Source organism: Dendropsophus ebraccatus, chromosome 15 (assembly GCF_027789765.1).
Source record: "Dendropsophus ebraccatus isolate aDenEbr1 chromosome 15, aDenEbr1.pat, whole genome shotgun sequence".
Taxonomy (NCBI): Eukaryota; Metazoa; Chordata; class Amphibia; order Anura; family Hylidae; genus Dendropsophus; species Dendropsophus ebraccatus.
The window spans coordinates 1,060,621-1,078,681 of NC_091468.1; the positions used below are offsets into that span (position 1 = coordinate 1,060,621).

General features: G+C 46.4%; 2 protein-coding genes across 2 annotated transcripts in view; one reads left to right on the plus strand and one right to left on the minus strand.

The window, feature by feature from the left end:
• Positions 1–9,796, plus strand: part of KLC4 (kinesin light chain 4) — a 57,530-nt gene extending 47,734 nt beyond the window's left edge. Inside the window, exons 11-13 of the mRNA XM_069955413.1 lie at positions 7,603–7,727; positions 8,320–8,377; positions 8,724–9,796. Coding sequence (XP_069811514.1) covers positions 7,603–7,727; positions 8,320–8,377; positions 8,724–8,795 — 255 coding nt within the window. The 3' untranslated portion in view covers positions 8,796–9,796. The remainder of the gene's footprint in view (positions 1–7,602; positions 7,728–8,319; positions 8,378–8,723) is intronic.
• Positions 9,797–15,352: 5,556 nt separating this feature from the next.
• Positions 15,353–16,639, minus strand: LOC138774494 (mucin-22-like). Its single transcript, XM_069955415.1, has one exon. The coding sequence runs from the start codon at positions 16,637–16,639 to the stop codon at positions 15,353–15,355; it is 1,287 nt and encodes a 428-aa protein (XP_069811516.1).
• Between the last annotated feature and the right edge of the window lie 1,422 nt (positions 16,640–18,061).

An 18,061-nucleotide genomic window follows, 5' to 3' on the forward strand; every position in this document is an offset into this window, starting at 1 on the left:
GTCTAGGGCTGAAGACTCTGATGCCGGCTCGCTCTCTGTCCATCCGCGGCGCTGTTCCTATGCATACTCATGTGTGTACACTCTCGGTGGCTGCGCTTCCTGACCGGCCTGAGTGTGCACACATGAATATGCACGGAGGAACGGAGGCCTGACAGCTGGGGGCTTCCCGGAGCTGAGGGGAGGGGGATTTGTAAAGGGAGCTTATTTAAGGTGGAACAGACAGCCTGAATCTTGGCCAGCAGCAAAAGTTAATCTTCCTGGTGCCCGAGGTTCAGGCTGTCTGTTCCACCTTAAACTCCCTTTACAAATCCCCCCTCCCCTCTGCTTTGACAAGCCCCATGCTTTGAGTGGTACCGCAGTGAGTGAGAGCAGGGGATGTGTGCAGACATTGCAAACATCCCTGCCCTCTGGTGTGCCCCCCCCCACACATCCCTGCCCTCTGGTGTGCCCCCCACATCCCTGCCCTTACACCCCTGCCCTTAACTGACCTGCCAGGCAGAGTAACCCTCTCTTGTCTGTCCAGACGTGGCAGCCTTCACCAGCTCCCTGCAGTGTGGGGGTTGTAGTCGGTACCCAGTGGCGGATTAAATGTACCCTGGGCCCCGGGCTGTCGACCCAACCTGGACCCCAACACCCCCCCCCCCCCCCCCGTCAATCCGCCCACATTATAATCCACTACTGCCCCCCCCCCCCCATGCTGTTCTCAATAAACACAATGTTTGGTCCCTTGCTGCACAGAGGATGTCAGGAGAGGAGGGGGCTGATCTTAAAGGGGAGGTCACAGCAGCACAGAGGATGTCAGGAGAGGAGAGGGCTGATCTTATAAGGGAGGGGTGTTGTTTTTTTTTTCGAGGTATCGAACTGGTATCGAGTATCGAACTAAAAAATCGAGTATTGGTATCAAACTCAAAATTCTGGTATCGTGACATCACTACTCTACATACACTCTTTTCCTGTCTTCCCCTACAGATGACAATAAATCTAAATGGACAGCAGCTAGACAAGCTTTCGAAATTGCACAGGAAAAACTCAATGCTATATACACTCACCGGCCACTTTATTAGGTACACCATGCTAGTAACGGGTCGGACCCCCTTTTGCCCTCAGAACTGCCTCAATTCTTGGTGGCATAGATACAACAAGGTGCTGGAAGCTTCCTCAGAGATTTTGGTCCATAGTGACATGATGACATCACACAGTTGCCGCAGATTTGTCGGCTGCACATCCATGATGCCAATCTCCCGTTCCACCACATCCCAAAGATGCTCTATTGGATTGAGATCTGGGGACTGTGGAGGCCATTGGAGTACAGTGACCTCATTGTCATGTTCAAGAAACCAGTCTGAGATGATTCTAGCTTTATGACATGGCGCATTATCCTGCTGAAAGTAGCCATCAGATGTTGGGTCCATTGTGGTCATAAAGGGATGGACATGGTCAGCAACAATACTCAGGTAGGCTGTGGCGTTGCAACCATGCTCAATTGGTACCAAGGGGCCCAAAGAGTGCCAAGAAAATATTCCCCACACCATGACACCACCACCACCAGCCTGAACCGTTGATACAAGGCAGGATGGATCCATGCTTTCATGTTGTTGATGCCAAATTCTGACCCTACCATCCGAATGTCGCAGCAGAAATCGAGACTCATCAGACCAGGCAACGTTTTTCCAATCTTCTACTGTCCAATTTCGATGAGCTTGTGCAAATTGTAGCCTCAGTTTCCTGTTCTTAGCTGAGCGCGGAGAGGCACCCGGTGTGGTCTTCTGCTGCTGTAGCCCATCTGCCTCAGAGTTGGCCGTACTGTGCGCTCAGAGATGCTCTTCGGCCTACCTTGGCTGTAACGCTTGGCTATTTGAGTCACTGTTGCCTTTCTATCAGCTGGAACCAGTCTGCCCATTCTCCTCTGACCTCTGGCATCAACAAGGCATTTCCGCCCACAGAACGGCCGCTCACTGGATGGTTTTTCTTTTTCGGACCATTCTCTGTAAACCCTAGAGATGGTTGTGCGTGAAAATCTCAGTAGATCAGCAGTTTCTGAAATACTCAGACCAGCCCTTCTGGCACCAACAACCATGCCAAGTTCAAAGGCCTCAAATCACCTTTCTTCCCCATACTGATGCTCGGTTTGAACTGCAGGAGATTGTCTTGACCATGTCTACATGCCTAAATGCACTGAGTTGCCGCCATGTGATTGGCTGATTAGAAATTAAGTGGTAACGTGCAGTTGGACAGGTGTACCTAATAAAGTGGCCGGTGAGTGTATAGAGATCAATACATATCCCGTTTATTCCGCTATGGTAATAAATCAGGGAAAATGTTAGCTAACCTTGCTAAAGGACGTAGACCTACTACACATATCCCTGCTCTCAAAGATACAGCGGGTAATATACAAAAAGATCCTAAAGTCATATCACAACTTTTACAACAATTTTACCGCTCACTATATTCCAAAGATAGGCTTGATCTAGCTGCTGGTAAGAACTTTCTAGAGTCATTAACTCTACCTTCTCTTGATACCCCTTCTCTTGATTCTCTCAACGCCCCAGTCACATTGGAGGAAATTACTGCCACTATCTCTACACTTAAAAATAACAAAGCTCCAGGCCCTGACGGCTATAGTGCGGAATTTTATAAATCTATGTCTTCTGTCATCTCCCCCACTCTTCTTTCTACTTTCCAAACTATTCTGACTGACCATCACATGCTCCCCTCGGGAGATACTGCATATATCAAAATACTACACAAACAGGGGAAGGATCCGACATCTAATTCGTACAGGCCAATCTCTTTAATAAATGTAGACCTAAAATTGTTGGCAAAGATTATGACCAATAGATTGGCAGACATCCTACCATCACTAATAGGCAGCCATCAAGTTGGCTTTATAAATGGACGTTCTGGTGTCACTAATATAAGAACGGTACTAGCGGCCCAGTCTGGTGTCCAATCTGGGGGTCGTTCCAGCCACTCTCCAGGTCTGTTGGCAATTGACGCCGAAAAGGCTTTTGATAATATCAGCTGGGAGTGGCTGGACATGACCTTAACAAAATTTGGTATCACAGGTCAATTCAAAGATTTTATTTCCACAATATACACATCTCCGAAAGCTAGAATTCATACCCCGGGTTTCCTTTCAGATAGCTTTCCCTTACAAAAAGGTACCAGACAGGGTTGCCCCCTATCCCCTCTATTGTTCAATTTGGCGATGGAGCCGATGGAGCTAGATATCTTATTTCTTCTGACTTTTTCTCAGGCCTACGGGTTGGTTCCCAAATCATCCAAGTTACATGCTTTGCTGATGATACTTTAATATATTTAGATAACCCAGATCTACATGTTCCGGCAGTATTAGATGTCTTAAAATTTTTTGGTTCCTTCTCTGGGTATAGAATCAATATACATAAAAGTCAACTTCTTTACCTAACTCCACATAAGAGGTCTACTTCGGGTCCTGCGGGGGTCTCCATCGCTAAATCCTATATTACTTATCTTGGAATCCAGATTGGCAGAACTCCCTCCTCACTATATTCCCTGAACTATCGCCCTATAATTAAGAGAATAAAACAAGATCTCCAGAGATGGGAATCTCTACCATTGTCGATTCTAGGACGTACCCAAAATGATGTGTTTTGGAAAACTGTTATGTCCAATGCAAACAATACCCCTTTTACTCGAACATTCTGACGTTTCCCTACTCCAATCATATTTCACTAAATTTATTTGGCAATCAAAGAGACCTCGTATTGCCTATTCCACTCTGTCTCCCTACTTCTAAAGGTGGCGCTCAATGCCCAGATATTAGATTATATCATTTAGCCGCTCTCTTTCGCCATGCTAAAGATTGGATTATGGACACGTCATATTTCTCCAATATTTTAATTGAGAAAGCTTTAGCAGCACCTTGGCCTTTACCCACCCTGCTACATGCTAAATTACCAGAACTCCCCCCAGAAATTAAGAGAAGTGTTATCTTTAAAGACACCATTGCCACATGGAAGGCGATACGAAAATTATATGGTTTATCCTTTTGCCTATGGAAAAGATTTCCTCTGTGGCATTCACCACTTTACCCACCTGACTGCACATGTTTCTTCTGTTGGGGATCTGCTGGATACTAATTCCAACACTTTCTTATCATGGGATATCGTCAGAACACGATTTAAATTGTCCTCATTTAATTTACCTCAATACGATTCTATAATTGAATTTCTTACTTCCAGAGTGCGGGACATAGCAGAAGCAGAAAGTGATATGGAATTTGATAATCTATTCCCAACACTACCGGTTCATAATTCTTTATCACATACATATGGAGAACTTAGATCACGCTCTCAAAAGAATTTATCTAGACAAATTTTTTTCAAAAAATGGTCCTCCATAATTTTTTCAGAGGATCTGACCCAACAAATATTGCGAGGATCTCAACTAGTGCATTCTGCCACTCCCAATGTGGTTCTACGTGAAATACATCTCCGCTTTATACACAAGGCTATATATGCCTTTAATATTCCTTTTTCCAACTCCCACACTGCTCACATAAACAGTTGCCCGAAATGTTCCCTTCCTAAAGCGGACTTGTGTCATTGTGCCTGGGCCGGCACGCGAGTCTGTGCGGCTCCATCTTCTGTCCACTTGGGGCCATGCCATACTACTTCTCCATCTTAGTTATCTGTTTCATTTTATTGATATAGACTCTACTACTCCCTCTCCTAAATTACTTACTTCTAAAGGAATTCATGTAACTCTATTAGTTTCCCTGAAATGTTTATTAAGACCCTGGATACTGGATACTCTACCAGACATTTCTCAGGTAATCTCCGCTCTGATCTTTCATTGGGAACTTTTGGATGTATTGCGCACCAAAGAAAAATCAACAAAAACATTTATGTCCAAATGGACACAATTTCTAATTCATGATTTTACTATAGAAGAGAGAGACTCTGTCATTAATCAATGTAAGGACACTGATTGGTATTGTATGGCCGCCCAAAGGGAACTCTGGGAGCACTCCAAATATCTTACGCTTTTCCCTTTCTCTGTTACAGACAATTCTCTCCATTCTATTGGTAGCATATTTGAATATCTGACATCTATACCATGTTCTAAGGTGATATTATAGGTTACTGTTTTTCTACCTATCTTTTTGGTAAGACTACGTTGTATTGTATATGATAATATGTCTTTTAAGGTTATTACAAAGGCTCATAGTATCTGTATGATATTGTAAACATACAATCCTTTGTTGCCTGTGAGCGACTTTCTTTTTGAATATGTAATGAATTTTCAATATGTATGTTCAAATATTACATAAGCCACTAATAAAATATCGTAAAAAAAAAAAAAAAAGATCCAGCCCATGTTCAGTATTTACACAGGTGGTGAGCGGGACACCAGGAGGGTTTCTGGTCTATACCCAGCAGCTCAATCATCCACTTTACACGAGAGTCCGGACCATGAGCGGGACACGAGGAGGGTGTCTGGTCTATACCCAGCTGCTCAATCATCCACCTCCCACGGGAGTCCGGACCACGAGCGGGACACGAGGAGGTTGTCTGGCCTGAGCTCTCAGCAGCTCAATCATCCACTTTACACGAGAGTCCGGACCATGAGCGGGACACGAGGAGGGTGTCTGGTCTATACCCAGCTGCTCAATCATCCACCTCCCACGGGAGTCCGGACCACGAGCGGGACACGAGGAGGTTGTCTGGCCTGAGCTCTCAGCGGCTCCATCATCCACCTTACACGAGAGTCCGGACCATAAGCGGGACACGAGGAGGGTGTCTGGTCTATACCCAACGGCTCCATCATCCACCTCCCACCGGAGTCCGGACCATGAGCGGGACACGAGGAGGGTGTCTGGTCTATACCCAGCGGCTCCATCATCCACCTTACACGAGAGTCCGGACCATAAGCGGGACACGAGGAGGGTGTCTGGTCTATACCCAGCGGCTCCATCATCCACCTCCCACGGGAGTCCGGACCATGAGCAGGACACGAGGAGGGTGTCTGGTCTGTACCCAGCGGCTCAATCATCCACCTCCCACAGGAGTCCGGACCATGAGCAGGACACGAGGAGGGTGTCTGGCCTGAGCTCTCAGCTGCTCCATGAATATAGAGAAATCTCCTGTTCCTCTGGAAGGTGTCGGTGGTGGAAGCGATAGGTCGGGGGGTGTATGGACCCCAACATGTCTCCAGTTACCCGGATCGGTGACCAGGCCTCAGGATTGTGAGCCGCAGCAGCGTTGCAGCCATGGTACATGTAGTGGGGACCACATCTGCATTACAGGGGCTGTGCAGGGAGGAATGTCTGAGCAGGACACACCAGTTTAAAGTGAATCCTCCGCTGGGTAATTGTGTACATGACATGAAGCACGTACTGGTATGCAATGAATACAAGGAATCCTACAACTCAGGTTACAACAGAACACTAAGATGCCTCCAGATGACGCCACTAAGAAGCTGCAGCTACCTGCTCATCCGGTGCAGCTGTACAAGACGCTAGTGCTGCACTGGGTATGAAGAGTGCCTCTTGTTACACCAGGCAGTGATACACCTAGTGTCAGGTGTGTGTTATATCTGGCCAGTGATACACCTAGTGTCAGGTGTGTGTTATACCCGGGCAGTGATACACTTAGTGTCAGGTGTGTGTTATATCTGGCCAGTGATACGCTTGGTGTCAGGTGTGTGTTATACCCGGGCAGTGATACGCTTGGTGTCAGGTGTGTGATATACCCGGGCAGTGATACGCTTGGTGTCAGGTGTGTGTTATATCCGGGCAGTGATACGCTTGGTGTCAGGTGTGTGATATACCCGGGCAGTGATACACCTAGTGTCAGGTGTGTGTTATACCCGGGCAGTGATACGCTTGGTGTCAGGTGTGTGTTATATCCGGGCAGTGATACGCTTGGTGTCAGGTGTTTGTGTTATACTCGGGCAGTGATACACCTAGTGTCAGGTGTGTGTTATATCTGGCCAGTGATACACCTAGTGTCAGGTGTGTGATATACCCGGGCAGTGATACGCTTGGTGTCAGGTGTGTGTTATATCCGGGCAGTGATACGCCTAGTGTCAGGTGTGTGTTATACCCGGGCAGTGATACGCTTGGTGTCAGGTGTGTGATATACCCGGGCAGTGATACACCTAGTGTCAGGTGTGTGTTATACCCGGGCAGTGATACGCTTGGTGTCAGGTGTGTGTTATATCCGGGCAGTGATACGCTTGGTGTCAGGTGTGTGTGTTATACTCGGGCAGTGATACAACTAGTGTCAGGTGTGTGTTATATCTGGCCAGTGATACACCTAGTGTCAGGTGTGTGATATACCCGGGCAGTGATACGCTTGGTGTCAGGTGTGTGTTATATCCGGGCAGTGATACACCTAGTGTCAGGTGTGTGTTATACCCGGGCAGTGATACGCTTGGCGTCAGGTGTGTGTTATACCCGGGCAGTGATACGCTTGGTGTCAGGTGTGTGTTATACCCGGGCAGTGATACACCTAGTGTCAGGTGTGTGTTATACCCGGACAGTGATACGCTTGGTGTCAGGTGTGTGTTATACCCGGGCAGTGATACGCTTGGTGTCAGGTGTGTGTTGTGTTACAGGATGGAAGTGGAACACTCAGACGCTCCGGGTCTCTGGGTAAGATTCGTGATGTCCTACGGAGGAGCAGTGAAATGTTGGTGAAGAAGCTGCAAGGGACGACTCCTCCGGAACCACGAAACACAAAGTAATTACTGAAGAACACGCTACATGCACAGCACATAGAGTAGGAGTGACGGACGGACGTTGAGAGGAGGCTCGGTGCTACACTGCGCATAGAGTAGGAGTGACGGACGGACGTTGAGAGGAGGCTCGGTGCTACACTGCGCATAGAGTAGGAGTGACGGACGGACGTTGAGAGGAGGCTCGGTGCTACACTGCGCATAGAGTAGGAGTGACGGACGGACGTTGAGAGGAGGCTCGGTGCTACACTGCGCATAGAGTAGGAGTGACGGACGGACGTTGAGAGGAGGCTCGGTGCTACACTGCACATAGAGTAGGAGTGACGGACGGACGTTGAGAGGAGGCTCGGTGCTACACTGCACATAGAGTAGGAGTGACGGCCGGACGTTGAGAGGAGGCTCGGTGCTACACTGCACATAGAGTAGGAGTGACGGACGGACGTTGAGAGGAGGCTCGGTGCTACACTGCACATAGAGTAGGAGTGACGGACGGACGTTGAGAGGAGGCTCGGTGCTACACTGCGCATAGAGTGAACTCTGAAGCATTACATCCTCATTCTCAGCGCCTGTTCTTTTTTTTTTTTTTTTTTTTTGCAGTATGAAGCGTGCTGCCTCCCTGAACTATCTCAACAAGTCAAGCGATGAGACCTTCCAGGTAAGGGGTGTCGCTGTGGCGACGGGTGCGCTCTGGTCGCTTTGGTGGCGGGTGCGCTCTGGTCGCTGTGGCGGCGGGTGCGCTCTGGTCGCTGTGGCGGCGGGTGCGCTCTGGTCGCTGTGGCGGCGGGTGCGCTCTGGTCGCTGTGGCGGCGGGTGCGCTCTGGTCGCTGTGGCGGCGGGTGCGCTCTGGTCGCTGTGGCGGCGGGTGCGCTCTGGTCGCTGTGGCGGCGGGTGCGCTCTGGTCGCTGTGGCGGCGGGTGCGCTCTGGTCGCTGTGGCGGCGGGTGCGCTCTTCCATGTATCACTTCATGAAATTTCCCTTTTTTTTTTTTTTTCCCCCCCCAGGTCTCTCAAAATCTTCTGTCTGAAACGCGAGGGTTGAGCGCTAGTAACATTGATCTGTCGTCTCATAGCTAATGGATGATGGGAAGAGCCGCCCCAGTATAAACTTGTCGCACTCTCGCCCTGAAATGGCCCAATGGCCCCTAAGCCTGTAAAATAGTCCAATATCAAAAGCTTTTCATGACTTGGATAAACACCGATCAAATTATGGGATGTAGCTAAACCCCCAAAGATGGATGGAGACGTTCTTGTTTGGTGACTCCGCAACGCTGCTAGTTCTCCGATACAGGAAGCAGCGACACCCTCCCCTTCCCCCGCACCACACTCAGTGCTAATGTAGCAACACTACAACTCTGTGCCAAACAATCCTACACTACATCAAACTCCTCCAGTCACTGCTGTGTAATAGTGGAGAAATGCTACAAGTCCCATGGTAGAGTAACACTACAGCCGCCAATCGTTGGCTTACCAGTACAGCCCCCACCCTGCCTCATATAACTCTATGTCCCCCATAATGGTCCCCATGGCTGCACCCTACAATAATGGACCTGTCCCACCATTGTTGGTGCCGCTGGGGGTGAAGCACCAGGATGGAGGAAGCTCCTGTGTCATTGCTGGTGGGATTCTTTCTTCACAGGACTGTGGGGAGGAGTTCTGGGTAGTCCAAGTCATGGTAAATCTCTGGGTATTTCTAGTTTGTTGGGGTCAGTAGCACTTTATTAATACTCCACCCCTGGTTGTTGACCCTTTTTATCTTCAGCTGCACTCCCATCTTTCCTGGGCAGGAGCCCAACATGGTGCATGGTCCTTCAGTCATCGTCATGCATGAAGCCCCTAGGAGAGGAGGTGGCGGAGCCGGGCACCTCTGGACCTGCGCTGCAATAATTCTCTGTGGTTTCTGACTGTTTGTTGTGCTTTGTGCCGCCCCTGTCTCATGTTCCCTGCTCCCTCCAGAGGGGGCGCTCATCTACTGCTCTTTCTGGAATGTTGGATTAGGGTTGTCTTCTGTAGCTCCTCGCTCTTAATGTGGCATCATTTGGATTTTATCTCAGGAAAATAAAATACTCTGAAACCTGTTTATTGCTTCTTATTATCAAATACTAATGTACAACCAGTGCCCTGCATATAAGAACACAGAGGAGGTCAGGAGCTGATCACACACCTGGCCCAGCCTCCCTGGAGGAGGTCAGGAGCTGATCACACACCTGGCCCAGCCTCCCTGGAGGAGGTCAGGAGCTGATCACACACCTGGCCCAGCCTCCCTGGAGGAGGTCAGGAGCTGATCACACACCTGGCCCAGCCTCCCTGGAGGAGGTCAGGAGCTGATCACACACCTGGCCCAGCCTCCCTGGAGGAGGTCAGGAGCTGATCACACACCTGGCCCAGCCTCCCTGGAGGAGGTCAGGAGCTGATCACACACCTGGCCCAGCCTCCCTGGAGGAGGTCAGGAACTGATCACACACCTGGCCCAGCCTCCCTGGAGGAGGTCAGGAGCTGATCACACACCTGGCCCAGCCTCCCTGGAGGAGGTCAGGAGCTGATCACACACCACCTGGCCCAGCCTCCCTGGAGGAGGTCAGGAGCTGATCACACACCTGGCCCAGCCTCCCTGGAGGAGGTCAGGAGCTGATCACACACCTGGCCCAGCCTCCCTGGAGGAGGTCAGGAACTGATCACACACCTGGCCCAGCCTCCCTGGAGGAGGTCAGGAGCTGATCACACACCTGGCCCAGCCTCCCTGGAGGAGGTCAGGAGCTGATCACACACCTGGCCCAGCCTCCCTGGAGGAGGTCAGGAGCTGATCACACACCTGGCCCAGCCTCCCTGGAGGAGGTCAGGAGCTGATCACACACCTGGCCCAGCCTCCCTGGAGGAGGTCAGGAGCTGATCACACACCTGGCCCAGCCTCCCTGGAGGAGGTCAGGAGCTGATCACACACCTGGCCCAGCCTCCCTGGAGGAGGTCAGGAGCTGATCACACACCTGGCCCAGCCTCCCTGGAGGAGGTCAGGAGCTGATCACACACCTGGCCCAGCCTCCCTGGAGGAGGTCAGGAGCTGATCACACACCTGGCCCAGCCTCCCTGGAGGAGGTCAGGAGCTGATCACACACCTGGCCCAGCCTCCCTGGAGGAGGTCAGGAGCTGATCACACACCTGGCCCAGCCTCCCTGGAGGAGGTCAGGAGCTGATCACACACCTGGCCCAGCCTCCCTGGAGGAGGTCAGGAACTGATCACACACCTGGCCCAGCCTCCCTGGAGGAGGTCAGGAGCTGATCACACACCTGGCCCAGCCTCCCTGGAGGAGGTCAGGAGCTGATCACACACCTGGCCCAGCCTCCCTGGAGGAGGTCAGGAGCTGATCACACACCTGGCCCAGCCTCCCTGGAGGAGGTCAGGAGCTGATCACACACCTGGGCTGCAGAAGGGAAGAGACCCTCTGGCTATGGGCACCAGTGCTGACCGCTTTTATATTGCATTTTATTACAAACGTGTACAGCAGAGATGTGCTGAGCACGGTGGCGTCCTAGCGAAAGGACTTACACACTAAGGGTGCATGAACACTACGGAATTCCCGCGTATGACCTGCGGCAGATTCCGTCGCTCATACCCCCATGCGGTGGCGCGCATCTCCACCCGTGCCATACACAGGCGGATTCCACATTCCCCCAAAAGAATTGACGTGTCACTTCTTTCAGAACCCGCAGGCGGCGCCGTGTGCGGGTCCAAGCGACTGAATCCACCACAGGTCATACACTGGTACTAGGATGTGTACCGAGTCACAAATCGCACACACATCTGTTAGTAGTAGATAAATATATACAGTCCTAAGGGCCCTATTCCACCGGATGATTATGGTTTGCAAATTCGTTAACGATCTCAAACGACAGCTATTGCGAAAGACCTGAAAACGTTCACTCATTTCCATGGAACGATAATCGTTACTTATGATCGTAATTGCGATCGTTTTTTCTTTGCTATTTATTCGCTATTGCGTTCATATCTACTGCGAACGACCGATGTCTTATTCAATGCGAACGATTTACGATAAAAATAGATCCAGTTCTTATAAAGCGATCAACGATTTCTTGTTCGGTCGTTAATCGTTAACTGCATTTCAACCGAACGATTATCGTTTAGATTCGAACGGTTTAACAATAATCTGAACGATAATCGTCCGGTGGAATAGGGCCCTAATTCATAATTGCGACTTGTGTATACTCTATATCGCCCAATCAGCAACAGAGAAAAGCACAAACGGTTATAACTAAGGAGACAGTTTGATAAATAAATAAAAGATGGCTCAACCGAGCTTCTTACTCCTTTCCCTCAGATCATGGTACTTGGCCTCCATTCAGGCAGCAGTGATATACCGCCAGGTATGTCATGGGGGAAGAGAGCAGCTACAGGCGGAAGTGTCATGGGTAAGAGCTCCCTGTACTGGGTGGAAGTGGAGGAGGGGCATGGTCTGCATAGCAGGGTCTACAGCCCTGTACTCTGACCCAAGAGGTCTCCCTCACCTTCCAAATCATAGCAGATCCACTTCAGGCTGGGGCTTACATCAGGGGACAGGACTGTGGAGGTAATCTCTTCATAGCTGTAACCCCTCTCTCCCCAGACAGAGAGCGCTGGTATGTATATGCCCACATCTGTCCTGCTCATTCCTTCATACTCCCTGCAGTCTTTGTGTTTCCCATCCTCTCCATTATGGGGATCTGCAGCTCCATCCTGTACCTACAAGCTGCTGCTGCTGTGTTATCAGGGTTATACAGTTACTATACAGTTACTATACATTATATACCACATGCTGTTATACTGTGCAGCTGGATATGTGATATATGTTACTGTACAGTATAGCAGCATGTGGTATATAATGTATAGTAACTGTATAACCCTGATAACACAACAGCTGGATATGTGATATATAAGTTACTGTAGTGTTATCAGGGTTATACAGTTACTATACATTATACACCACATGCTGCTATAATGTACAGTAACATATATCACATATCCAGCTGCTGCTGTGTTATCAGGGTTATACAGTTACTATACATTATATACCACATGCTGCTATACTGTACAGTAACTTATATATCACATATCCAGCTGCTGTGTTATCAGGGTTATACAGTTACTATACATTATATACCACATGCTGCTATACTGTACAGTAACTTATATATCACATATCCAGCTGCTGCTGTGTTATCAGGGTTATACAGTTACTATACATTATATACCACATGCTGATTGCTATACTGTACAGTAACTTATATATCACATATCCAGCTGCTGTGTTATCAGGGTTATACAGTTACTATACATTATACACCACATGCTGCTATACTGTACAGTAACTTATATATCACATATCCAGCTGCTGCTGTGTTATCAGGGTTATACAGTTACTATACATTATATACCACATGCTGCTATACTGCACAGTAACATATATCACATATCCAGCTGCTGTGTTATCAGGGTTATACAGTTACTATACATTATACACCACATGCTGCTATACTGTACAGTAACTTATATATCACATATCCAGCTTCTGCTGTGTTATCAGGGTTATACAGTTACTATACATTATACACCACATGCTGACTTCTATACTGTACAGTAACTTATATATCACATATCCAGCTGCTGCTGTGTTATCAGGGTTATACAGTTACTATACATTATATACCACATGCTGCTATACTGTACAGTAACTTATATATCACATATCCAGCTGCTGCTGTGTTATCAGGGTTATACAGTTACTATACATTATACACCACATGCTGCTATACTGTACAATAACTTATATATCACATATCCAGCTGCTGCTGTGTTATCAGGGTTATACAGTTACTATACATTATATACCACATGCTGCTATACTGCACAGTAACATATATCACATATCCAGCTGCTGTGTTATCAGGGTTATACAGTTACTATACATTATACACCACATGCTGCTATACTGTACAGTAACTTATATATCACATATCCAGCTGCTTTGTTATCAGGGTTATACAGTTACTATACATTATACACCACATGCTGCTATACTATACAGTAACTTATATATCACATATCCAGCTGCTGTGTTATCAGGGTTATACAGTTACTATACATTATATACCACATGCTGATTGCTATACTGTACAGTAACTTATATATCACATATCCAGCTGCTGTGTTATCAGGGTTATACAGTTACTATACATTATATACCACATGCTGCTATACTGTACAGTAACTTATATATCACATATCCAGCTGCTGCTGTGTTATCAGGGTTATACAGTTACTATACATTATATACCACATGTTGCTATACTGTACAGTAACTTATATATCACATATCCAGCTTCTGTTGTGTTATCAGGGTTATACAGTTACTATACATTATACACCACATGCTATACTGTACAGTAACTTATATATCACATATCCAGCTTCTGCTGTGTTATCAGGGTTATACAGTTACTACTCATTATATACCACATGCTGATTGCTATACTGTACAATAACTTATATATCACATATCCAGCTGCTGTGTTATCAGGGTTATACAGTTACTATACATTATATACCACATGCTGATTGCTATACTGTACAGTAACTTATATATCACATATCCAGCTGCTGCTGTGTTATCAGGGTTATACAGTTACTATACATTATATACCACATGCTGATTGCTATACTGTACAATAACTTATATATCACATATCCAGCTGCTGTGTTATCAGGGTTATACAGTTACTATACATTATACACCACATGCTATACTGTACAGTAACTTATATATCACATATCCAGCTGCTGTGTTATAAGGGTTATACAGTTACTATACATTATACACCACATGCTGCTATACTGTACAGTAACCCATATATTACATATCCAGCTGCTGTGTTATAAGGGTTATACAGTTACTATACATTATATACCACATGCTGCTATACTGTACAGTAACTTATATATCACATATCCAGCTGCTGTGTTATAAGGGTTATACAGTTACTATACATTATACACCACATGCTGCTATACTGTACAGTAACCCATATATTACATATCCAGCTGCTGTGTTATAAGGGTTATACAGTTACTATACATTATATACCACATGCTGCTATACTGTACAGTAACTTATATATCACATATCCAGCTGCTGTGTTATCAGGGTTATACAGTTACTACTCATTATATACCACATGCTGATTGCTATACTGTACAGTAACTTATAATGTCACAGATTCAGCTGCTTCTCATTGTTTCATCTCTTCTATTTGTTATTCAGAATAATAATCAGTATATTTGGGGGGTGGAACTAATTGTCTGCAGATCAGTGATTTCTTATGGGAACATTTGCTTTGGTATAAGAGTGGATTCAGATTACAATCGCCGTCCCGGAACGGATTATACTCCTAATACAAGGCATCACTGTGTGTATATATATATATATATATATATATATATATATATATATATATAGACCCCACCACTGTGTATGTGTTTGTGATATATTTCCCATTTGAGCATTGGTCATGTTATAGTTTTATTTTTATGTGTTAATGTGTGGCTTGGCTTTAGTATTTGGTGTTATAGATATTGCACCAGCAATTTATTTTCTACAGGGTGTACCATATCCTTCTACAGTCATTGCGGTGGTACCATATCCTTCTACAGTCATTGCGGTGGTACCATATCCTTCTACAGTCATTGCGGTGGTACCATATCCTTCTACAGTCATTGCGGTGGTACCATATCCTTCTACAGTCATTGCGGTGGTACCATATCCTTCTACAGTCACTGCGGTGGTACCATATCCTTCTACAGTCATTGCGGTGGTACCATATCCTTCTACAGTCACTGCGGTGGTATCATATCCTACAGTCACTGCGGTGGTACCATATCCTTCTACAGTCACTGCGGTGGTACCATATCCTTCTACAGTCATTGCGGTGGTACCATATCCTTCTACAGTCATTGCGGTGGTACCATATCCTTCTACAGTCACTGCGGTGGTACCATATCCTTCTACAGTCACTGCAATGGTACCATATCCTTCTACAGTCACTGCGGTGGTATCATATCCTACAGTCACTGCGGTGGTACCATATCCTTCTACAGTCACTGCGGTGGTACCATATCCTTCTACAGTCACTGCGGTGGTATCATATTCTACAGTCATTGCGGTGGTATCATATCCTTCTACAGTCATTGCGGTGGTACCATATCCTTCTACAGTCATTGCGGTGGTACCATATCCTTCTACAGTCATTGCGGTGGTACCATATCCTTCTACAGTCACTGCGGTGGTACCATATCCTTCTACAGTCATTGCGGTGGTACCATATCCTTCTAAAGTCACTGCAATGGTACCATATCCTTCTACAGTCACTGCGGTGGTACCATATCCTTCTACAGTCACTGCGGTGGTACCATATCCTTCTACAGTCACTGCGGTGGTATCATATTCTACAGTCATTTCGGTGGTATCATATCCTTCTACAGTCATTGCGGTGGTACCATATCCTTCTACAGTCATTGCGGTGGTACCATATCCTTCTACAGTCACTGCGGTGGTACCATATCCTTCTACAGTCACTGCGGTGATACCATATCCTTCTACAGTCACTGCGGTGGTACCATATCCTTCTACAGTCACTGCGGTGATACCATATCCTTCTACAGTCACTGCGGTGGTACCATATCCTTCTACAGTCACTGCGGTGGTACCATATCCTTCTACAGTCATTGCGGTGGTACCATATCCTTCTACAGTCATTGCGGTGGTACCATATCCTTCTACAGTCATTGTGGTGGTACCATATCCTTCTACAGTCATTGTGGTGGTACCATATCCTTCTACAGTCACTGCGGTGATGCCATATCCTTCTACAGTCATTGTGGTGGTACCATATCCTTCTACAGTCACTGCGGTGATGCCATATCCTTCTACAGTCACTGCGGTGGTACCATATCCTTCTACAGTCACTGCGGTGGTACCATATCCTTCTACAGTCACTGCGGTGGTACCATACCAATGTATCCATGTGTGGATTTTAAATACTTTTACTTTGGGAACAGTTCAATACTCCAATGTATCCAATAGTCCAATGTATCCAATACTCCAATGTATCCAATAGTCCAATGTATCCAATACTCCAATGTATCCAATAGTCCAATGTATCCTTAGGTTACAATGACGCATTGTCATGTGAGTGTACAATATATGAAAAGAGTCCACGCACGTTTAGTAGTCTTCACTTTGACTTCTGTTTATTGAACACTGTAGTGTAAGTCTGGCTGAGTGTGAGCAGAGCACTGGGGATAGCTGGAGGCCGGGCAGGGGAGAGGACAGTGGAACCCAGGGATACATTGGTCTATTGAACTGGTATAAGCCAAACAAGTGGCAATTGCCTGTATCCCGAGTTATCACACATCAGACTTTACTTTGGGACTATTCATATTATCCTCCTGTATGAGTGTGTATATATCTCCCTTCTGTGTAGGTATACAGCAGTGTATTATATACTTATTATCCTCCTGTATGAGTGTGTATATATCTCCCCATTCTGTGTAGGTATACAGCAGTGTATTATATACTTATTATCCTCCTGTATGAGTGTGTATATATCTCCCTTCTGTGTAGGTATACAGCAGTGTATTATATACTTATTATCCTCCTGTATGAGTGTGTATATATCTCCCCATTCTGTGTAGGTATACAGCAGTGTATTATATACTTATTATCCTCCTGTATGAGTGTGTATATATCTCTCCATTCTGTGTAGGTATACAGCAGTGTATTATATACTTATTATCCTCCTGTATGAGTGTGTATATATCTCTCCATTCTGTGTAGGTACACAGCAGTGTATTATATACTTATTATCCCCCTGTATGAGGGTGTATACATATCGCCATTCTGTGTATGTATACAGCAGTGTATTATATACTTATTATGCTCTTGTATGAGTGTGTATATACCTCTCCATTCTGTGTAGGTATACAGCAGTGTATTATATACTTATTATCCTCCTCCTGTATGAGTGTGTATATATATCTCCATTCTGTGTAGGTATACAGCGGTGTATTATATACTTATTATCCTCCTGTATGAGTGTATATATATCTCCATTCTGTGTAGGTATACAGCAGTGTATTATATACTTATTATCCTCCTGTATGAGTGTGTATATATCTCCCCATTCTGTGTAGGTATACAGCAGTGTATTATATACTTATTATCCCCCTCCTGTATGAGTGTATATATCTCCCCATTCTGTGTAGGTACACAGCAGTGTATTATATACTTATTATCCTC

What these genes read in the sequence shown, in the direction of transcription:
- LOC138774494 (XM_069955415.1), bottom strand. Translation starts at nt 16,639, where the DNA reads ATGACTGTAGAAGGATATGGCATCACCGCAGTGACTGTAGAAGGATAT.